Below are 24,495 nucleotides of genomic sequence, written 5' to 3'. Positions count from 1 at the left end.
TACCGTATTTTTCGCTCTATAAGACGCACCAGACCACAAGACGCACCTAGTTTTTGGAGGAGGAAAATAAGAAAAAAAATATTCTGAATCTCAGAAGCCAGAACAGCAAGAGGGATTGCTGCGCAGCAAAAGCAGCAATCCCTTTTGCTGTTCTGGCTTCTGGGATAGCTGCGCAGCCTGCATTCGCTCCATAAGACGCACACACATTTCCCCTTACTTTTTAGGAGGGGAAAAGTGAGTCTTATAGAGCAAAAAATACGGTATATTCTACAATGTTGTTCTTTTCCTTACTTGTAATCCATAAAAGAACTGCCTGCTTTTAAGCATGTTTGCTTTATATTTTTAAAAATAAATTTTAAGAAAGAAACTTTCTCTTGCATTGTGTGCCTATTCGAGGGAAAAGCTAAGTCCAGGGCCTGACTTCTTGGTTGCGCTCTACCTGAGAATTTTTGCCTGCAAGTTGTGGAAGCAACTTGTAGCGTGGGCTAACCAGCAATAAAAGGGGCACACCCTGCTCCCTGGGCTTGTGGCTCCGGGTTCCCCGGGATAAAGGGAGTGGTGGCAGCAATACCAGTTCTGTTATGTCCTGAGTCTGAAAAAAGTAAAGTGTCTGCCAGCCCTGCTCCAGAAACCTGGCCAGGCCAGAGAGCAAAGGCAGGTGAGGGAGGGGCGACCAGCTGGGGACCTTTACCACAGCCTTCCTTGTAGAATTTTAAGCATAACCTTGCAATAATAATAATAAAAATAATAATTTATTATTTGCTAGCGTGTGAAATGAGTGCAATTGTGCGGTAATTGGAGCATTCTTTGGCACTGCCCTTCTTTGGGATGAGATGTAGACTGATCTTCTCCAATCCTCTGGCCACTGCTGAGTTTTCCAAACTTGTTGGCATATTGAGTGTAGCACCTTAACAGCATCATCTTTTAAAATTTTAAATAGTTCAGCTGGAATACCATCACTTCCACTGGCCTTGTTATTTGCAGTGGTTTCTAAGGCCCATTTGACTTCACTCTCCAGGATGTCTGGCTCAAGGTCAGCAACCACACTACCTGGGGTGTACGAGACATCCATATCTTTCTGGAATAATTCCTCTGTGTATTCTTGCCACCTCTTCTTGATGTCTTCTGCTTCTGTTAGGTCCTTACCACTTTTGTCCTTTATTATGGTAATCTTTGTACGAAATGTTCCTGTAATGGGATAAGGGGTTGCTTGTGCGTAAGCGCCAAACCTCTCTAAGTAGAGGAGTTGGTTCAAACTCTCCCTAGCCGGACAGCCCTCACTGCGTGACTGTCTTAATCACTGGCAGAATCCGTCAGTGGGCGCTTCCGGAACTTCTTCCAACATAAAAGTTCTTTGACAGAAAGTCTCCTCCTTGATTCCCTGCGCGACAGCCTTCTGTGCAGAGTGGGCGTTGCAAGGGGAGGTCCTGAGCTCTCACCGCTGGTCTCGCTTGAAGCGTCTTTGAGCCTTACCTCCGACGCTGTCTCCTCCTCCCCTCCTTCTTCAGCGGAAGCCCTCCCTCTTTCCCGGCTGGTTCCCTCCTCAGCATCCGAGAGCCTCTCCACCACCCTGCGCTCCGATGGCAGTTCTCTGACATCCACCTCCCCTCCAGGCCCCCCCTCACCCCCTGTCCTTTCCCTTTCTTTGGGCGGTGAGGCTGGGAACCCCCGGAAAGAATCTCCCCCATCTTCCGATGACTCAAAAACTGCTCTCCACCTACTCCTATTCCTTCCTCCTGAAAAATCTTCCCATTCTGATTCCACCTCTTCAGATCCTTCTTCTCCTTCCTGCCCCGAGTCCTGAAATCCCTCAAACTCCTCTTCATCGTCGGTGGTGCCAAATTGCTCCTCCCAGAACCTAGCTAAGGGTTTGGACCTCCTTGGGAACCTGCGGTGAAACTCTCCCAAGAGAAACTCGTCCTTGATTGTTTCCGCTGGTACCCATGCATTTTCTGACTCAGGTTCCTCCTCCCAAGCCACTAGGTACTCCACCTGTCTACCCTTTCACCTTGAATCTAGTATTTCTGCTACATGACTGCTGCGCTCCCTCTCTTCTACCTGTGGTGTCGCGGGAACCTCTCCCTCTCGTCCCTGAAATTCCCTTCCTTCCCTGTATGGTGATAGTAATGATCTATGAAATACCGGATGTAGTTTCATTTTGTCCGGCAGTTTGAGCCTGAATGCCACCGGATTCACCTGTTGTGTAACCTCGAAGGGTCCCAGTCGTCTTGGTCTCAATTTCTTACAACCTCCCTTGAACGGTAACCCTTGTGTTGACAGCCACACCCGGTCCCCAACCCTTATGGTCTCTCCTTCCCTCCTGCTCCTATCTGCCTGCCTTTTGTACGCTTCCTTGGCCCTCTCCAAATTCAACTTAAGCTGCTGGTGTAGAGCTTCCATTTCTTCTATGAACTGTTCCGCCGCCGGTACACTCCATCTTTCCTCCCCTCCCCCTGGGAAGGCCCTGGGGTGACAACCATAATTGGCCATAAACGAGTTCATGCCCGTGGACACATGCTCGGCGTTATTGTAGGCAAATTTGGCCAGGGCTAATTTCTCCACCCAGTCACTCTCCCTCTCATTGACGTAGCACCTCAAGTATTGCTGCAATATACTGTTAGCCCTTTCCGCTTGCCCGTTGGTTTCTGGGTGCCTGGCCGTCGAGAAATTGACCTCCACGTGCAGTAGGCTCATGAGCTTCCTCCAGAACCTGGACGTGAATTGTTTTCCTCTGTCAGAGACCAACCTCAAGGGGATGCCATGCAACCTAAAAATGTGTTCTACAAACAGCTTGGCGGTTTCCTCCGCCGTCACCGCATGTGAGCAAGCTATAAAATGACACATCTTAGTTAATAAGTCGACTACCACCATGACCGCCGTTTCCCCCCTAGATTTGGGCAAATTTGTCATAAAATCTATGGACACTGCCTCCCATGGCCTTTCTGGTTGTGGGTAATGGTTCCAGCAACCCCGCTGGTGCTGCCCTCTCCCCCTTGGCTCGCTGGCAGCGATCGCACCCCCTGACATATTCTCGTACATCTTCCCTCACCTTTGGCCACCAGAACTGTCTGGTGACCAGCAACATGGTCTTGTGTTGACCAAAATGCCCCGCCGTGGGGCTGTTGTGTAACTGTTTGAGTACTCTGCTCCTCAATTCCCCTTCTGGTATATACAACGCCCCCCTGTAATACAGCGCCCCATTTCTTTCCTCAAAACCCCCCGGGCTTCCCCCTGCTCCCCTGAGCTCTCTGAGCTTGTTTTGGGCGTACTCGTCGCCTTCTGTCCCCTCAGCCAGTTCCCGTTGCCCAACCAGTAATGCCCCACACACCCAGCGGTCCTCAGGTATCAGGTGTCGTTCTTCCAGCGCTCCCTCTCCCTCCATATATTCTGGCTTCCGGGAGAGAGCGTCCGCCCTTACGTTTTCTTCCCCCGGTACGTAGCGAATTTCAAAATGGAACTTGGAAAACTCCTGCGCCCACCGCACTTGTCTCTGGTTGAGTACTCTTGCTGTCCTCCAGTATTCCAGGTTCTTATGGTCCGTGCACACCTGGATCTTGTGCTGTGCACCTATTAGCAGGTGTCTCCAGCGTCGAAACGCTTCATAAATCGCCAGCAGCTCCCGGTCATACACGGTGTAGTTCCGTTCCGACTTGTTCAACTTCCTGGAGAAGAAGGCACACGGTCTCCAGTCGGACGGATCCTCCCCTGGCTGGAGCAGTACTGCCCCAACCGCTCTGTCCGATGCGTCGGTCTCCACCCTCATTGGTTTCTGCAGATTGACGTGCAAGAGCTGCTCCTCCGAAGCGAACGCCTTCTTTAGCATGTCGAACGATTGCTGCGCCTCTTCCGTCCATGCAAACTTCTTCTTACTACTGAGGCAATCGGTGATGGGTGCAGTTAAGTGGGCAAAGTTTTTGATGAACTTCCGATAGAAATTTTCAAACCCCAGGAACCTCTGCACGTCCTTCCGTGTTTTGGGTGTCTTCCATTCCAGTACCGCTTGTACTTTGCCCGGATCCATGGATAATCCCTTGTCGGACAGCCGGTACCCCAGGAATTCCGCCTCTCGAGTATGGAACTGGCACTTCTCCAGTTTGACCCACAGCTGGTGCTCCTGTAACCTGCTTAGCACTTCGCGGACATCTCTGACATGCTGCTCCTCGTCCTATGAGTAAATCAACACGTCTTCTAAGAAGGCTACGCAGTTCTTGTACAGCAAGGGTCCTAGGACGTGATGCATGAATGATTGAAAGCAGGCTGAACCCCCTTGTAATCCAAAAGGCATAACGAGGTACTCGAAGGCCCCCAGAGGGGTGAACATGGTGGTTTTCCATTCATCCCCCTCCCTCATTCTGATCAGATTGTACGCCCCCCTTAGGTCCAGCTTGGTGAAAATCTTTCCCTTCCTAACCCTGGTCAAAATGTTGTCAATCCTGGGCATTGGGAAGGCTACTGGTTCTGATACTGAGTTGACGGCCCGGAGGTCCACTACCAGCCTGGGCTTATTAGTGTCTTTTTTGTCTACGAAGAACACCGGACTGCCTCCCACCGCCCTTGACTCCCTTATGAAACCTCTTTTTAGGTTCTTGTTTATAAACTCCCTCAACTCCTGCATTTCCCTGTCCGACATGGTGTACAGTTTGCCCACTGGCAGCTGAGCTCCCGGGAATAGGTTAATTTGACAGTCAAAGGGCCTATGTGGGGGCAGCCTATCCGCTTCTTTCTCACTGAAGACGTTTTGCAGGTCAGCGTATTGCGGTGGTACCTCCCCTTTTCCCCCCAACGCCAGCCCTGCCACTCTGGCCATTGCCATCCTCGGGTCCCCCCCCCCATGGCAGTGTTCCAAGCAGTGAGCTGACCCGAAAGAGACCGTCCGCTGGTGCCATCCCACTAACGGATAGTGTAGCGCCAGCCAGCTCATTCCCAGTATGATGGGTGGCCCCACCAGGGTGGCGACATGAAAGGCAATGACTTCCGTGTGCCTGGCCACCCTCATTTTCATGGGAACCGTCTGTTGGGTCACTTCCCCTCCCAGGAGTTCCCTCCCATCAATGGTGGTGACTTGCAAGGGACTATCTAGGGGTAGAGTCTGCAGCTGGTGCTCTGACGCAAATTCCTTGCTCATGAAGTTGCAAGAACTGCCTGAGTCCAACAGCGCCTTTATCTTGAGTGGGTGTCCGTTGGGTAGCTCTAGCACCACTTCTATTGCGATGGCTGCTCGGGGGGGCTCTGGCTTGGGCACATTCACTGGTCGTTGGCCTGGTTGCTGTGCCCTGTCGTCGGCAGCCAGGCGTTGGCTTTTACCTGCTCCTTGAGCCCCTCCTCTTCACTCCCAACAGCCCCCACCATTCCTTGCCATGCCTTTCTTTGAGGGCAGACCCTGGCAAAATGTCCCGGCTGTTGGCAGAGGAAACACTTCTTGGCGGCTTTCCCCTCCCTCTTTCGCCCTTCGTTGGAATTTGAAACTCCACGCGCGCGCCTCCGATCTCCATTGGCTCCACTGGCTGGGAAGGCTGTTCAGGTATCTCAGGAATGCGGAAGTCACTCCAACGCTCTCCTCTGCCTTCCCGCTTCTCTAGAGCCCTAGCTTCCTGCCTCGCTCCAATCGCAAGCGCAGCTTTGGTCAGCTGATCCATCGACTGCGGACGGGGCGTGCGGGAAACTTCGTCTTTCACTGTGGGGGCTAGGCCCTCCTCAAATAACGTCTGAATCAGGTCCGAAGTCAGATCCCACCCCAGTCGGTGAATGATCATGGCAAATCGCGACCAGTACTCTCTGACTGATTGATTCCCTTGTTTGCATGCCATCAACTGCCTGCGTACAACGCTCTGCTCAATTTGGCTGGAAAACATCAAGTCCATGGCCGAAAAAAATTTCCTCGTCTTTCAAGGCAGCATTATCCAATGCCATCAGGGGTCTAACCCATTCTCTGGCCCCCCCTTCCAGGTGTCTGATAACAAAGGCTACTCTCGCCCCCTCGTCCACAAAGTCATCATACCTCAGGTCCAGTGCATACTGCACCTCTGTCTTAAAGGCCTGGTAGTCCCTTGGATCGCCCCCAAACTTCTGCACTAGTCCCGGTACCTTCCTTGCTATGGGGGTGGGTTTCCCCTGTGCATCCTAAGCTCGCCTTTCATCGAGTTGCGCCGCTAGCAGAGCCAGCTGGTGTTCCAAATCTCTGTTTCTCTCCTCCAGAGTTGGTCCTCCCCTGGCTCCGTCTGCTCTGCCGACTCCCTCTGGTTTGCTCATGATGCCCTCCTCCACACAAACAACGTCAAAGACTGACGGATTGCTGTAATGGGATAAGGGGTTGCTTGTGCGTAAGCGCCAAACCTCTCTAAGTAGAGGAGTTGGTTCAAACTCTCCCTAGCCGGACAGCCCTCACTGCGTGACTGTCTTAATCACTGGCAGAATCCGTCAGTGGGCGCTTCCGGAACTTCTTCCAACATAAAAGTTCTTTGACAGAAAGTCTCCTCCTTGATTCCCTGCGCGACAGCCTTCTGCGCAGAGTGGGCGTTGCAAGGGGAGGTCCTGAGCTCTCACCGCTGGTCTCGCTTGAAGCGTCTTTGAGCCTTACCTCCGACGCTGTCTCCTCCTCCCGTCCTTCTTCAGCGGAAGCCCTCCCTCTTCCCCGGCTGGTTCCCTCCTCAGCATCCGAGAGCCTCTCCACCACCCTGCGCTCCGATGGCAGTTCCCTGACAGTTCCTTTCATATCTCCAATTTTCTTGAACAGATCTCTGGTTCTTCCCATCTGTTGTTTTCCTCTATTTCTTTGCATTGCTCATTTAAGAAGGCCTTCTTGTCTCTCCTTGCTATTTTTTGGAAATCTGCATTCAATTTCCTATATCTTTCACTATCTCCCTCGCATTTTGCTTGCCTTCTCTCCTCCGCTATTTGTAAGGCCTCGTTGGACAGCCACTTTGCTTTCTTGCATTTCCTTTTCTTTTTTTTCCTTTTTTTTCCTTTTTAAAAAAATATTTATTTATACAACAAGAAAAAACAAGAAAACACACACACAAAAACACAAATACCAAATTACACACAAATTACAAAAATAACCATAGACGCATAATTTTCTTGGCAAACAATAAAACATCTATTGGTCTTAACACTAAAGACCCAACTTCCCGTCTATTCCATATTTCAAGTTCATATTACTTATTACCAATACACATTTTTTTCATAATTAAACTTATTCTCAATAAATCTAATTTCTTCTCTCTACCTAGCAACTATTACTGAAGTTCCTTGAATGCTGCAACCGAATTTAAACTACTATATTTATTTTTCAGATATTCCTTGAAAACCTCCCATTTAGAAACAAATTCCTGTTTGGATTTATTCTTTATTTTTTCTGATAAACCATCTAATTCGGCATATTCTGTCAGCTTTTGTATCCAGTCTTGTATAGAGGGGATTTCATTACTCTTCCATTTTGCTGCGATCAAATTTCTTGCTGCCGCCGTCGCATATAAAAAGATACCCTTCCTCTTTTGTGGAATATCCAAATCTGTTATTCCCAGGAGGTAGGCCTCTGGTTTTTTATTGAAAGAGATCTTTAGCATTTTTTGCAGTTCTGCATGTATACTCTCCCAGAATACCTGTATTTTCCTACATGTCCACCACATATGGTAGAATGTTCCTCAGTCTCCGCATCTCCGACAATTACTTGACACATTTTTATACATTTTTGAAAGTTTCCATGGTGTTAGATACCATCGATGTTGCATTTTTTGAAAGTTCTCTCTAATCGTGTAACAGTTTGTGAATTTCCAATTGATCTTCCATAAATTTTCCCATTGGGCCATGGTTATTGAATGTCCAAAATCCTGGGACCACTTCACCATTGCCACTGTTACCTCCTCCTCCTTGACTGTCCAGTCAAGGAGGAGTCGGTAAGTTTTGGAAAGAGTTTTTCTTGTAGAATTTACAAGATCAGATTCGAATCGGGAAGTTTCTACTGAGAACCCCTTTTGTTTGTCAGATTTAATTTTTTCAAATAACTGATGGTATTGGAACCAGTCTGAAATGTGTTCTCTTATTTCCTCAATTTTTTTTTTTTAATTCTATTTGGTTATCTTCATTTTTTAGAAGTATTTTATATGTTGGCCAGCTTTCCTGAGTATTTTTCCGTTTTACTGCTATGGCTTCTACTGGAGAAGTCCACCACGGGACTTTAGGCTCCATCAGGTTTTTATATTTTTCCCATACAGCAAAGAGTGACTTTATTATATGGTTGGTAAAATTTTTATGAATTTTTGCTTTTCCATATATTAGGTAGGCGTGCCATCCCCAACGGTTGTCAAAACCTTCCAGGTCCAGGAGGTCCGGATCCTGCAACGTGCACCAATCTTTTAACCAGGTGAAACAGGCTGCCTCATAATAAAGTTTTAGGTCGGGTAGGGAAAAGCCTCCTCTCTCTTTTATGTCTATTAAGATCAGGTGTTTAATCCTAGGTTTCTTCCCTTCCCACAAAAATTTGGAAATTTCTCTTTGCCATATCTTGAGACAACCTGCTTCACCGAGTATCGGAATCATTTGAAATAAAAAGATTAATTTTGGAAGCACATTCATATTTATAATGGAAATCCTACCGAGAAATGTTAATTTTAGTTTACTCCAGGTTACCAAGTTTTTTTCTAATCTCTAGCCAAGTTTTGGTGTAATTATCCTGAAATAAGTTTATGTTCTTGGGGGTGATCCAAATACCCAAGTATTTCGCTTTTGAAGAGATTTTCAAGCCCAATATTTTTTCTAAGTCGTCCTTTTCTTCTGTGGTTACATTTTTAACAAGCATTTTTGTTTTTGTAATATTCAGCTTAAAGCCTGCCACTTTCAAATTCTTTAATCAGTTCCAGCATTCTTTTCAGACTTTCTTTAGGGTTTTCAGTCATAACGAGTAGATCGTCCATGAAAGCTTTAACTTGCATTTCCTTTTCATTGGGATGGTTTTCGTTGCTGCCTCCTGTATAATGTTACGAGCCTCCATCCATAGTTCTTCAGGCACTCTGTCCACCAAATCTAAATCCTTAAACCCGTTCCTCACTTCCACTGTGTATTCATAAGGGATTTGATTAAGATTGTATCTTACCGGCCCAGTGGTTTTTCCTACTTTCTTCAGTTTAAACTTGAATTTTGCTATAAGAAGCTGGTGATCTAAGCCTTCTTTGGTCTCACTTCTATAAGATGTTGTAAGTCTTCATAGAATTGGTCAATTTCAGTTTTTTCAGCACCAGTAGTTGGTGCATAAACTTGGATGACTGTGATGTTAAAAGGTCTGCCTTGGATTTGTATCGAGATCATTCTATCATTTTTGAGATTGCATCCCAGTACAGCTTTCGCCACTCTTTTGTTGACTATGAGGGCCACTCCATTTCTTTTACGGGTTTCTTGCCCACAGTAGTAGATACGATGGTCATCCGAACTGAATTCGCCCATTCCCATCCATTTTAGTTCACTGATGCCCAGGATGTCAATATTTATTCTTGCCATCTCATTTTTGACCACATCCAACTTACCCAGGTTCATGGTTCTTACATTCCAGGTTCCTATGCAATATTTTTCTTTACAGCATTGGACTTTCCTTTTGCTTCCAGGCATATCCGCAACTGAGCGTCCTTTCGGCTTTGGCCCAGCCGCTTCATCAGCTCTGGATCTACTTGTACTTGCCCTCCGCTCTTCCCCAGTAGCATGTTGGACGCCTTCCAACCTGAAGGGCTCATCTTCCAGCGTCATAACTTTTATATGCCTGTTGTCTTTGTCCATGGAGTTTTCTTGGCAGGGATACTGGAGTGGCTTGCCAGTTCCTCCTCCAGGTAGATCACATTTGGTCAAAACGCTCCACTATGACCTGTTCATCTTGGGTGCCCTGCTTGGCATACTTCATAGCTTCTCTGAGTTATTCAAGACCCTTTGCCACGGCAAGGGGCCAGGGCAAGGGGCCAGAACCACTACACCACCACATTTAGCAAAAGGTACCCACTTCTTTACATTTCCAGCAGAAAGTTGAACTTTCTCTATACATTTTAGATAACTTACTAGGAGTCAAATACCACCAGTACATCCTTTTCATGTAGTTTTCTTTCAATGTACAGCAAGCTGTGAATTTCAGATCTGTTTTCCAAAGCCTCTCCCAATCTGCCATTTGCATGTTATGTCCTAAGTCCCTTTCCCATTTAGTCATAACTGATTTGACCTGTTCATCCTTTGTATACAATTCTAGGAGCAAGTTACACATTTTAGACAGAACTTTTTATGTTACTTCCTAAGAGTTCATTTTGAAATTGTGATTTCTCATAACTAAAACCTTTATTTTTGTCTATCTTGAAGATATCGTTTAGTTGATGGTACTGTAACCAGTCGGTTACAGCTTCCCTTATCTTTTCAGAATCTTTTAATTTCAGTTGGTTTTCAACTTCAGTTAACAGCTCTCTATAAGTCGGCCAATTACTTCTCATATTCATTTTTTTCAGAGATATTGCTTCAAAGGGGGGAAAGCCACCAGGGTGTTTTTTACTCAAGCAAATTTTTATACTTCTCCTATACCCTGAAAATTGATTTTCTTACTATATGATTCTGAAAAGCTCTATGCACCTTTTCCTTTTCCTACCATAAATATGCATGCTATCCATTATTTGTGTCCTTCCAAATCTAAAATACATTATCTATGTTTTCCAATGTAATCCATTCCTGTTTCTAGCAGATACAGGATGCTTCATAATAAAGTTTCAAATCCAGCAGAGCAAAACCTCCTCTCTCTCTCTTACATCTGTTACTAATTTATTTTCTATCCTTGGTTTCTTCCCTTTCCAGGTAAACCTAGATATATCTTCTTGCCATTTTTCAAAGCATCCTGCGTTGCCTATTGTCGGGACTGATTGGAATAAAAATAACATTTTTGGCAATACATTAATTTTTATTACTGATATTCTTCCCCAAAATGATAAATTCATTCTTCCCCATATCTCTAAAGTTCTTTTTATTTCTTTCCACACATTCTCGTAATTGTCTTTAAAAATATTAATATTCTTAGCTGTCAGACAAATATCTCAGTATTTGACTTTTTATGTATAACTAACTTTTTTTCTGTTGTAATTCCTTTTTGTCTTGCTTCATTGTGTTTTTTGCCAAAAACCTAGTCTTAATCCTGTTTAGTTTAAAGCCTCCAGCCTGCCCGAAGTCCTGTATCTTTTCTACTACCTTTGATGGAGTACTTTTGGGATCCTTCACTGTAATTACAAGGTCAACTGCAAAAGCTTTTAATTATATGTTTATTACCTACCGTTATACCTCTAATTAATTTCTCCACTCTTTCTCTCTCGCCAGAGCCTCTAATACCAAAATAAATAATAATGGTGATGGGGATATCCTTGTCTTGTCCCCTTTGTTATTTTACACTTTTCTGTTATAACCTTATTAACAATCAGCATAGCCTGTTGGTAAGAATAAATTGCATCAATTCCTCTCCCAAATGCTTCCCCAAAATTCATTTTTTCTTTTATCGTTTTCATAAAAACCCATGAAACATTATCAAAAGCCTTTTCAGCATCTATAAACATTAAGGCCGCTTTTTTCTCATTTCTTACTTCCAAATATTCAATAATATCAATTATATTCCTTCTATTCTCCTGGTAGAAAGCAGGCCAGTTTGTGATGAATTTTTTCTGCTAAAACACCTTTCATAATATTGCCCAAAATATGATCAATACTCTAAATGGAATATTTTTCTTGCCTTTTAGATGAAGAGTTATTGAGTTAAATCTCTGGACTTCCATCCTACAGGTGTGTTGGCCAACAACTTGTATAGCTTGAAAAAGAGGATTAGACTGAAAGCACAGGAAGGGCTCCTATACACAAATCCTGCTTGCTGGTTTCCCACAGGCATCTAGCTGGCCACTGTGAGAACAGGATGCTGGACTAGGTGGGCCTTTGCCCAATCGAGCAAGCTCTTATCTTCTAATACAGGCATCCCGAAGCTTGGCCCTCCAGATATTTTGGGACTGCAACTCCCAACGTCCATAGCTAACAGGATCAGTGGTCAGGGATGATGGGAATTGTAGACCCAAAACATCTGGAGGGCCAAGTTTGAGGATGCCTGTTCTAATATATTGCAATATTTTTTCAGTTTCATGTGGCATAGTAACATGAAAGTTTTACTTCTTAGTCATAGGAGAGACTGCTATTCGAGCCTGTGATCATTTCCTTCATGGAAAAAGAGAAATACTGTGGTACCTCAGGTTACATACGCTTCAAGTTACATACACTTCAGGTTACAGACTCTGCTCACCCAGAAATAGTGCTTCAGGTTAAGAACTTTGCTTCAGGATGAGAATAGAAATAGTGCTCTGGTGTTGCAGCAGCAGCAGCAGGCCCCATTAGCTAAAGTGCTGTTTCAGGTTAAGAACAGTTTCAGGTTAAGAACGGACCTCCGGAACTTAACCCGAGGTACCACTGTACAGAGATGTGTCTAAGAAGCCAGTTCCACCATAAATTATAAAATAATGCAGTTTATTAAGTGTGAATGGAGTGATCATGTGTTTTTCTTGCCATTATCTTATCTGCATTCCTAAAAGTTTGGAACATAAGAAAGGACAGTGGAGAAAGGAGACAGAGTTAAAATAAGAGACAGTGCATATTGGTATTGACATGTGTTTAGTTCCTTTCTTGAAAGTCTTAACAGGATTCTCCCCCCCCCCCACTCCTAAACAGGTGAGGAAGATGATGGCAAGAATTCTATGGAGTCATCTGTGAATTCATTGGAAAGAACAAAGAAACAGTTTAAATGCATGGAAGGTGGGATGTGCTTTAGGCACAGTGGAAGACTGAGAAGACACCAACGAACTCACATGGGGGAGGAACCATTTGAATGTAATGAATGTGGAAAGAGCTTCAGTGGAAGTGGAGCTCTTAGAATACATGAACGAACTCACACAGGGGAGAAACCATTTAAATGTATTGAATGTGGAAGGAGCTTCAGTGAATGTGGAGCACTTAGAAGACACCAACGAACTCACATGGGGGAGAAACCATTTGAATGTATTGAATGTGGAAAGAACTTCAGTGAAAGTGGAAACCTTAGAAGGCACCAACGAACTCACATGGGGGAGACACCATTTAAATGTATTGAATGTGGAAAGAGCTTCAGCCAATATGGACAGCTTAGAAGACACCAACAAACTCACACGGGGGAAAAACAACTTAAATGTATTGAATGTGGAAAGAGCTTCCGTCAAAGTGGAGCACTAAGAAAACATCAACAAACTCACACAGGGGAGAAACCATTTCAATGTATTGAATGTGGAAAGAGCTTCAGTCGATATGGAAACCTTAGAAGCCATGAACTAACTCACACGGGGGAGAAACCATTTGAATGTATTGAATGTGGAAAGAGCTTCAGTGAATGTGGAGCACTTAGAAGACACCAAAAAACTCACACGGGGGAGAAACCATTTGAATGTATTGAATGTGGAAAGAGCTTCAGTGAATTTGGAGCACTTAGAAGACACCAACGAACTCACACGGGGGAGAAACCATTTGAATGTATTGAATGTGGAAAGAACTTCAGTGAAAGTGGAAACCTTAGCATACACCAACGAACTCACACAGGGGAGAAACCATTTAAATGTATTGAATGTGGAAAGAGCTTCCTTCAAAGTGGAGCACTAAGAAAACATCAACAAACTCACACGGGGGAGAAACCATTTCAATGTATTGAATGTGGAAAGAGCTTCAGTCGATATGGAAACCTTAGAAGCCATGAACTAACTCACACGGGGGAGAAACCATTTGAATGTATTGAATGTGGAAAGAGCTTCAGTGAATGTGGAGCACTTAGAAGACACCAACGAACTCACACAGGGGAAAAACCATTTAAATGTATTGAATGTGGAAAGAGCTTCAGTGGAAGTGGAAACCTTAGAATACACCAACGAACTCACACAGGGGAGAAACCATTTGAATGTATTGAATGTGGAAAGAGCTTCAGTCAATATGGACACCTTAGAAGCCATGAACTAACTCACACGGGGGAGAAACCATTTCAATGTATTGAATGTGGAAAGAGCTTCAGTGAATGTGGAGCACTTAGAAGACACCAACGAACTCACACACGATGAAAACTACAGATGTATTGAATTTTTAAAGGACTTCAGAGGGAGTGGACACCTTAATATTCATTAGCAAATTCACACCCAGGCAAACCATATAAGTGTATGGAGTTTTCCACTCAGGTTTCCCAGATTTCCTGGGAAGTGAAGATGACTGTCAAGACTCTGGGTGTGTTGAAAATAATTTGGCAGTGTTTGTTTACATTCTTGGGGGCCATGCTATTTGGCGATCCTCTCTTTTTCAAGAGGTATCTGAAGACTTTCGATCTGGATATCTTGGAATCTGGATTCTGGACTGCAAATGCTGCAAATTGCTCAGAAAAGACAGCAGGATCTGGATTTCCCATGTGTGTATATACACACATACACACACATATATATGTATATTATAATAATAATAATAATAATTATAATAAAAATAAATAAATAAATAAATAAAAATATCTTTATTGTCATTGCCCCCTCTCGGGAACAATGAAAATTACTTGGCTGCTCCATCCACTCAGGTAGGGCACTCCACACAAAATCAGAACAACTATAAAAACACTAATTAAAACAATACAGTATAATACAGCAAGGAAGATTAGATGACTTTCAAAGTCCAGGTTTCCCATTCAGGGCCGAGATCGCTCTGGAGAAGAAGCTGTTCTTGAGACGGCTCGTTCTTGTCTTCATCGTCCTGTATCTCCGTCCCGATGGCAGGAGCTCGAAGAGACAGTGACCAGGATGCGATGGATCTTTTACTATGTCCAGTGCCTTCCTATGGCACCTTGTGGCATAAATCTGCTCTAAGGTGGAGAGTGGGCAGCCAACAATGCTCTCTGCTGCCTTAACAACTCTGCACAACCCCATTCTGTCCTGGATAGTACAGCTTCCGTACCACATACATAAGCCATAAGTGAGCACGCTCTCAATGGCACAGTGATAGAAGGCAAGCAGCAGTTTCTGCGGAAGATGGTTTTTCCTTAGGATTCTCAAAAAGTACAGTCTCTGCTGCGCCTTCTTCACAAGCCCCCCTGTGTTGACACTCCAGGACAGATCCTCTTGTAATTCAATACCCAAAAATCTGAACGTTGTTACCCTCTCCACACAGAACCCATCAATCAAAAGTGGCTGGACATTGCTTTTCTGTCTCCTGAAGTCCACCACAAGCTCCTTTGTCTTCCTTGTATTTATAAGCAAGTTATTAGCTCTGCACCACTCTGTCAGCCGCTCCACCTCATCTCTATAGTCCGTTTTACCTTCCCTTTCAGAGATAAGCCCAATCACGGTTGTGTCATCTGCAAATTTGACAACCCTATTACTAGGGTGAGCAGCGACACAATCGTACGTGTAGAGAATATAAAGGAGTGGACTAAGTACGCATCCCTGTGGTGTTCCTGTGTTAGTCTTAAGCGTATTAAAGGTATAAGGGCCCAACCCAACCCTCTGGGGGCGGTCTGACAGAAAGTCCAATATCCACCCACACAGTGATAACAGAAGCCCCAGATCTTCCAGTTTAGACATCAGACGTTGTGGTAGAATGGTATTAAATGCCGAGCTGAAATCTAAAAAAAGCAGTCTGGCATAACCCCCCCGCTGCTCCAAATGTGCAAGAATGGCATGGAGGGCAATCGCAACAGCGTCCTCTGTCGATCTTTTCGTTTTATAAGCAAATTGGAATGTGTCCAGTCCCTCTGGTAAGCAGGCAATGACATAATTTCGTACCAGCTTTTCAAAGCACTTCATGATTAAGGGGGTGAGTGCTACTGGGCGAAAGTCATTCAGATCTTCCGGGTTAGATTTTTTTGCTATTGGAACGATAGTAGAGGACTTTAGGCAGGATGGAACAATAGCCTGGGCTAGGGATCGATTTAGAATCCCAGTGAAAACTCCTGCTAGTTGATCTGCACAGTCTCTCAGTACCCTTCCAGCTACCCCCTCTGGCCCTGTGGCCTTCCTTGGGTTGATTCCCTTCAGAACCTTCCACATCTCTTCTTTTTCCACAGAGACTACCACATTCCTTTGTACTGATGACGACGATGGTGGTGATGGTGGCAAAGCCTTCACAGGGAGTGGTGGTGGTGGTGGTAAAGCCTCAGCAGGTGTTGCTGCGGATGTTACTTCAAAACGGGCAAAAAAGGCATTCAGATCCTCTGCGAGGGATGCCCCTCCCTCGTCTGCCAGGGAATCCTTGGATTTATACCCTGTTAATTCTTGTACACCTTGCCACACCTGCCTGGTGTTGTTACTAAAACTAATATATATATTAGTTTTTAACATATTAATTCCTACATTTATACAACAAAACTTCTCATCTTATACAATATTTTTGGACTTCCGTCTACGCCTCTGCCTCTGATGATTTTCCGTTCTTTATCACTAATAATGCATTTCTTAATTTCGTATTACCCTTAATTATCCTTAACTAATAGTTCTCCTCATTGTCTTTTTTGCAATATTTCAAAAAATTCACATAACTTCTTGCAAACCTACTAGCGTGATCTGTTCATCACAATTACTTTTCAAATAGTCCGTAAATTTACTCCAGTCTTCTGAGAATCTCTACTCCCACAGGTTTCGAATCCTTCCGGTTAGTTTATCTAATTCTGCATAGTCCATCAATTTCATCCTCCATTCTTCTTTCATCAGTAGTTCTTCTTGCTTCCATTTTTGTGCCAATAATATTCTTGCTGCTGTCATTGCATATAAAAACAATTTACAATCCCTTCTGTTTATATCATCTCCTACAATGCCAAGTAAAAATGCTTCTAGTTTCTTAAAATGTATATTTCAACATCTTTTTCATCTCATTATATATCATTTCCCAGAATATTTTCACTTTTTTACATTCCCACCACATATGATAAAATGTTCCTTCTTTTTCTTTACATTTCCAACATTTATTACTAATTTTATACATTTTAGCTAATTTCACATGCGTAATATACCACCTATGCATCATTTTCATCACATTTTCTTTTAAGGCATTGCAAGCAGTAGATTTTAATCCTTTTCACAGTTTTTCCCAATCTTTTAACTGTATGTTATACCCAAAATCTTTGGCCCAATGTATCATAACCGACTTTACCTCCTCATCTTTCAAGCAGAAATTTATACATTTTACACAAAATTTTACAGTTAATAATACCTCTATTTCAAATTTTGATTTATTTTCATCAAATCCTTTTCCCTTAAAATCCTGTTTAAACATTTCATTGACTTGGCGGTAGTGCAGCCAATCATTCACATATTCTTTAACTTCTTCATATGGCTTCATTTTCCATTTACTCCCTTCTTTTTTGTATTAATTTTCCATAAGTAACCCAGTTCTCACTCATATTTATCTTTTTCACACTCATTGCTTCTAATGGAGATAACCACTGCAGTGTTTTACATTCTTATAGGTTTTTATACCTATCCCATATTTCAAATAGAGATCTTTGGAATGTATGGTTTCCAAATCCTTTATGGACTTTTGTTTTATTATACAGTGGTGCCCCGCAAGACGAATGCCTCGCAAGACGAAAAACTTGCTAGACGAAAGAGTTTTCCGTCTTTTGAGTCATTCCGCAAGACAAATTTCCCTATGGGCTTGCTTCGCAAAACGAAACGTCTTGCGAGTTCTTGCGAGTTTTTTTCCTTTTTCTTAAAGCCGCTAATAGCTGCTAAGCCGCTAAGCCGCTAATAGCCGCTAAGCCGCTAATAGCCGTGCAAGACGAAAAAACCGCTAGACGAAGAGACTCGCGGAACGGATTAATTTCGTCTTGCGAGGCACCACTGTACCATAAATATGTGTGCCAACCAAATCTATTATCATAACCTTCCAAATCTAACAAATCTGTATTTTCTAACAACATCCATTCCTTTAACCAACAGAGGCCAAATGCTTCATAATACAGTTTCAAGTCTGGCAGGGCGAAGCCTTCTTTTTCTTTAACATCTGTTAATAACTTTTATTGAATTCTCGGTTTCTTCCCCTGCCAGATATATCTTGAAACTACTTTTTGCCACTCTTTAAAATTTGCTGCCCACTTGATTATTGGAACTGATTGAAACAAAAATAGCATTTTTGGTAGCACATTCATTTTAATAGTCGAAATCCTTCCCCAAAATGATAATTTCATCATTCCCCATACGTCTAGATCTTTTTAAATTCCATTCCACATCCATTCCACACCATATAATTGTTCTGAAAAAGGTCTATTTTTTTACGTTAACCAAATTCCTAAGTATTTAACTTTTTTAACTGCTTCTATACCAATCTGTTGCTGCAGCCTTTCCACCAATTCCTGTTTCATATTTTTAACTATCATTTTAGTTTTCTTTTTGTTCGGTTTAAAGCCTGCTACGTGCCCAAATTGTTCTATCTCTTCTAGCACTTCTTTAGCACTGGTTGTTGGTTCTTCTATTGTTAGTACTAAGTCATCTGCAAAGGCTTTCACTTTATACTCCTTCCGACCTACTGAAATTCCTTTTATTTTTTCATTTCTCCTTATTGTCCTTAGGAAGATATGAATAACAATGGTGATAATGGACACCCTTGTCTTGTACCTTTCATAATCTCAATATTTTCTGTTACTATGTCATTTACTATGAGTTTTGCTCTTTATTCAGAGTATATCGCTTTTATTCCTTTTAGAAATGATTGTCCAGTGTCCATTAATTCCAAATTCTTTAACATAAATTCCCAGGATATATTATCAAAGGTCTTTTCTGCGTCTACAAAAATTAACGTCGCCTGTTTTTCGTTTCTGGCAGTCAGATATTCAGTTATATTAACGAGATTCCTTATATTATCTTTCATCTGTCTGCCAGGTAAAAAACCTGCTTGGTCCTTCTGAATTATTTAATTCAACATTTTTTTCAGTTTGTTTGCCAATATACTCACAAACAATTTATAATCATTATTTAGCAGCGAAATTGGCCTATAGTTCTTTACTTGGATTCCTGTGTCAGTGCATCATTCCCACCTACAATTCCATGTTTGTGAACATGGCTGGCTTGGGTTTCTTTCGACCAGTTGCAAATAATCTACTTTTGTTGTTGTTCAAAATGGGTTTTTGCTGGTAGTGGGTTCATAAAACTTTAATAAAGCACAGATCCCTTTCAAAAAATTCATTCTCACGTATTCCACTATATAGTTTGGTGGGGTCCCCCACCCGGTTGTTTTGTTCCTTGCAGTCTTTTGAGGAAGTGTGTTGTGCAATAACTCCAATGCAGCTTTAATTATGCAACCTGAATTTTCCTGTGTGTGACTGAATCCCACCCCAAAACAGAGATTGTTTGGAAATGTCCTTTGTCAGATGCATCAAGCATGAATTTCAGCTTACAGTTATAGTGGATCCTCCAGATATGAACTTAATTTGTTCCAGGGGTCCGTGCGCAACCCGAAAAGTCCGCAAGCAGAGGCACTGCTTCTGCGGCACGCTAGAGCTTTTCTGTGCACACGCGAGAGGCAAAAACCCAGAAGTATACTTCCGGGTTTGCCAGCTCCCCGGCCCCAAGAAAAGACCAGTCTAGAGAGGCAGGTGAGCAATACAGCTAAACCCCATGTTATGCTCTCCAGTAGCTATTCAGTCAGACAGGGCTATTTTCATTCAGCTCCTACAGTGTCCAGGGTGGGGGGAATGTTTTTTACCTTTCTTTTTCCCCTTCCTTGCAGTCTTTCCTAGTAAATAATTGCTGGAAACAGAAGCTACAGAGCTCTCACAGAAGGAAGCTTAGACTTGAGAAGTCAGTGGGTGCTTGCTGGAGATGGCTAGGAGAAGCAGCAGCAGTTGCAAATAAGTTATGCAATGAAGAAGAAACTTAGGATGTCCATCTGGGACCAGAGAGAGGAAAGCTGACTGAATTACATAAACGATTGAACATTATTTGCAATGTGCTACTTTATCGTGTTTATCTTTTTGTAAGACTGTTTAAGATTGGTCTGCAGTAAAGCTTCGAAAATTATTCTTGTGATGGAGAGAACTCATTTCCACACAAGGTCCAGATCAGGAATTCCACGGAACAACTTTAACGACAAGTACTTGAAGAACCAAACCACGATGTAGCCGTGCTCTTTTCCATCCTTTCCAAGAATTGCAACAATCTGTTCCTCCAAATGATTCAGCTTCCACCACCTTTACTGCAATCAACTGAAGGCAACCAACTGTGCCCTGGGGGTCCCGATCTTTCCCACTGCCAATAAATACTAATAAATGAATAGAAAGAGAACCTACCCATCTCACATTAATACAAAAACCTTGCATGTACTCTGTAAATTAATTAAAGTTTACTACCCCTCCCCCCACTCTCTCTCCCTACCTCTCAACTCCCCAACCTTTATACAACATTAAAGTCTCTCTGTGAATTGCTTACAGCTAGGAAGCTATATAGGGACGCAGGTGGCGCTGTGGGTTAAAGCCTCAGCACCTAGGACTTGCCGATCGAAAGGTCGGCGGTTCGAATCCCTGCGGCGGGGTGCGCTCCCGCTGCTTGGTCCCAGCGCCTGCCAACCTAGCAGTTCGAAAGCACATCAAAGTGCAAGTAGATAAATAGGGACCGCTTACCAGTGGGAAGGTAAACGGCGTTTCCGTGTGTCACGCTGGCCACGTGACCCGGAAGTGTCTCCGGACAGCGCTGGCCCCTGGCCTCTTGAGTGAGATGGGCGTACAACCCCAGAGTCCGTCAAGACTGGCTCGTACGGGCAGGGGTACCTTTACCTTTACCTTTTAGGAAGCTATATAGCTCTTCTAGGTGTTAGTTTCTTTTTGCAGACTCTACAATGTCCAGACTCTTTCTACTCAAAAGTACTTTACTTTCATAAGCATGTAACGGAGAAGAATATATTTATAATCTCCTGCTTATTCAAACACGGGTACCTTCTCACTTGAATTGTCTTACTGGTTCTTACGAAAGGTTTTTACTTTCACCTCAGCAGTATTTGTTCCTGCACAGGTTTCCCCTATAAACATTTAGTGATCTTTCTCTGTTTCACTTCAGACAGATCACTCTGACACCATGGATATAGGAAGGGGGGGGCTGTGTGGGTGGTCCGCCCTGGATGTTATCCCTGACCGGCGTGTGTGTGACAAAATCCCCCCAGGGCGGATGACTGCACTTCCCCCTGGGCGCCAATCTCTGTGCCATAACTAATTGGTAGTTGTTGCAAGAATGACCTCACATATGCATATGCAGTTGCTAATTGGCTGGCTTTGATGCTGTGCTTATCTCTGGGTCCAGGGATGTTGGGCTCTGGGGCCAGACCTTGGAGCTACCTGTAAGCCTTGGATAGTTGCCACCTGTGCCCTTGTGGGCCAGGTAGATTGATGGGACGTTCTGGCCAAGCTGATGAAGGCTGGTTTTGAATAGGTAATATGTATACATTTGCCTGGGTGTGGACAAGTCGTGACAATTGCTTGCTACTGTGGTGTTTATTCTCAGCAGGGCTCTGCACACTGAGTTGTCTGTTACCTCCGAGGATGTGGACAGGCTGCTTGGACGAGAAACTTCCACAGGGCAGGCACTAGAAGATCCTCTGCCTGGTTCCCTGTAACCTCGCTTCTCGCAGTGAGGGAACCGCCAGAAGGCCCTCAGAGCTAGATCTCAGTGTCCGGGCTGAACGATGGGGGTGGAGACGCTCCTTCAGGTTTACAGGACCGAGGCCGTTTAGGGCTTTAAAGGTCAGCACCAACACTTTGAATTGTGCTCGGAAAAGGTAGCACAAGAAGAAGGAAAACTCTGGTTCCAAACCTCTGTTGCCTTGTGGGATACCTTTGGTAGAAGAAAAGGCTAAAGGAGTAAACCCTAAACAAATCTGGAGTGGGGTCCCACTCATACGACTCCTTCTGGCAATTCCTGCAGCCAAGCTGGTGCCAAGCATCTTGCACTGCTTTCCTTTGGACCCCATCAGCGAGGACGAGAAGGGCTGTGTGTCTTATCCTCTGGGCAGCCCAGGACCTCCAAACACGCTGCCCAGCCTTGTGCCCCATGGAGGTCACCTGGGCGCTGCTAACACAGCTGTTTGACTCTACCCCAGGAAGCTCACTCCATTGTCTCTTGAGACAGACAAACAATATGCGCTCTGAATTTCAAATTGTTGTAACCCGCTCTGGGACCTGCTAGTAAAAGGCAGGTAATAAATAAAATAATGACGATGATCTTCTCTTGCACTGAGGCCATGATCTAGGGGCCTAATCATCCGAATAAAGGCAAGTGAAAAATGCGGGGAGGAACTTTCATGGCGAATAAGGCCAACAGTGGCTATGAACTATGATGGCCATGTTCCCTCTCCACTGCGGGAGACAGCAGTGCTTCCGAAAACCAGGAATTACTGGGAACCACAGGAGAGGAGAGTGATCCTGTGCTGAAGTCCTGCTTGTGGTAAAGGTAAAGGGACCCCTGACCATTAGGTCCAGTCGTGACCGACTCTGGGGTTGTGGCGCCCATCTCGCTTTATTGGCCGAGGGAGACGGCGTACAGCTTCCAGGTCATGTGGCCAGCATGACCAAGCCACTTCTGGCGAACCAGAGCAGCGCATGGAAACGCCGTTTACCTTCCCGCTGGAGCGCTACCTATTTATCTACTTGCACTTTGACGTGCTTTCGACCTGCTAGGTTGGCAGGAGCAGGGACCGAGCAACAGGAGCTCACCCCGTCCCATGGGGATTCAAACTGCCGACCCTCAGATCGGCAAGTCCTAGACTCTGTGGTTTAACCCACAGCACGACCCGTCACAGCGTCCTGTTTGTGAGCTTCCCACTAAAGATGTCGTATACTTAATTCGGTGTCCCTGTAACTTCTTGTACGTTGGTTCCACCACTTGTGCGGTTGGAGTAAGGATAGGGGAACATGGTTCCCGCATCCGAAATGCTGTCTTGCAAGCTCCTCTGGTTGAGCATTTTATATCGCAGAATCATTCTGATAGGGATTTATCGTTCACAGTACTGTGGGTGAATCGGAAAACCATCAACAAAAGACAAGATCATGAAAAACGGCTACGACAGAAAGAATCTCAATTCATTTTTAGGTTTAAGACCATTCACCCTGAAGGACTCAATTCTGAACTGGATTTAAATTGTTTTATTTGATGTTTTTCTATTGTTGTTATATCACTTTGTACCTTTAAATTGACTTGCTGCAGTTCATTCTCCCTGTAATGAGCGCCACCTGGGAATGGTTACTTATGCTTCAGGTATCACGCAACTGGTAGCAGTGGTTACATATCCATATGACCACTGCTCCCTGTGCATTTTTCTAATCTATGGGGTATGTACCTTTGTTCTTCTTGTTGTAGTTGTAGCATATGGATTGTAATGTGTGAAGTTTATATAGTTTTCACGTACACAGGTCATTGTTTCATATTTGAATTCTTTTGTAGTTGTGCTGAAGAAGATTCCAGCGAAACAGTCAGATTATCCGGGATCACTGTCCGTTGTTATTCACCTATGACTTTGGCACCATCAATGCCTAAAAAAGTTTTACCACTTAGCCCACATGATAGCATCTATTACTTTGTTTCAACCATAGACTTAGTATACTTCTGCAGACTTTCAAAGATTGACAGACGTGTGTTCAATTGATTTCAAATATATTAGAGAATTGACAAGTCCACACATTTTGTTTTTGTTATTAAATCATTTTGTTTTTGTTATTAAGCAAACAGTCTGTGAGCACCTAGAAAGGAATGCTGTGATCACCAATAGACAGCATGGATTTCTGAAAAATAAGTCATGTCAGACTAACCTGATCTCGTTTTTTGACAGAATTACAACCCTGGTAGATGAAGGGAACGCAGTGGATGTAGCCTACCTTGATTTCAGCAAGGCATTCGACAAGGTGCCCCATGATATTCTTGTAAAGAAGCTGGTAAAATGCGGACTTGACTATGCTACCACTCAGTGGATTTGTAACTGGCTGACTGACCGAACCCAAAGGGTGCTCATCAATGGTTCCTCTTCATAGAATCATAGAGTTGGAAGAGACCACAAGGGCCATCGAGTCCAACCCCCTGCCAAGCAGGAAACACCATCAGAGCACTCCTGACATATGGTTGTCAAGCCTCTGCTTAAAGACCTCCAAAGAAGGAGACTCCACCACACTCCTTGGCAGCAAATTCCACTGTCGAACAGCTCTTACTGTCAGGAAGTTCTTCCTAATGTTTAGGTGGAATCTTCTTTCTTGTAGTTTGGATCCATCGCTCCGTGTCCGCTTCTCTGGAGCAGCAGAAAACAACCTTTCTCCCTCCTCTATGTGACATCCTTTTATATATTTGAACATGGCTATCATATCCCCCCTTAACCTCCTTTTCTCCAGGCTAAACATGCCCAGCTCCCTTAGCCGTTCCTCATAAGGCATCGTTTCCAGGCCTTTAACCATTTTGGTTGCCCTCCTCTGGACACGTTCCAGTTTGTCAGTGTCCTTCTTGA

At 44.0% G+C, this 24,495-nt stretch overlaps 1 protein-coding gene across 1 annotated transcript in view; it reads left to right on the top strand.

Moving 5' to 3' along the window:
- LOC310837648 (uncharacterized protein) overlaps positions 1–14,226 on the top strand; it is a 44,529-nt gene extending 30,303 nt beyond the window's left edge. The window contains exon 4 of the mRNA XM_083724569.1: positions 12,709–14,226. Within this exon, the coding sequence (XP_083580695.1) occupies positions 12,709–14,114 (1,406 nt within the window). The 3' untranslated portion in view covers positions 14,115–14,226. The remainder of the gene's footprint in view (positions 1–12,708) is intronic.
- The last annotated feature ends 10,269 nt before the right edge of the window (positions 14,227–24,495 follow it).

This window comes from Podarcis gaigeae (genome assembly GCF_964106915.1).
Source record: "Podarcis gaigeae genome assembly, chromosome: 2".
Classification (NCBI taxonomy): Eukaryota; Metazoa; Chordata; class Lepidosauria; order Squamata; family Lacertidae; genus Podarcis; species Podarcis gaigeae.
This window is presented reverse-complemented; position numbering and strand designations above follow the sequence as displayed.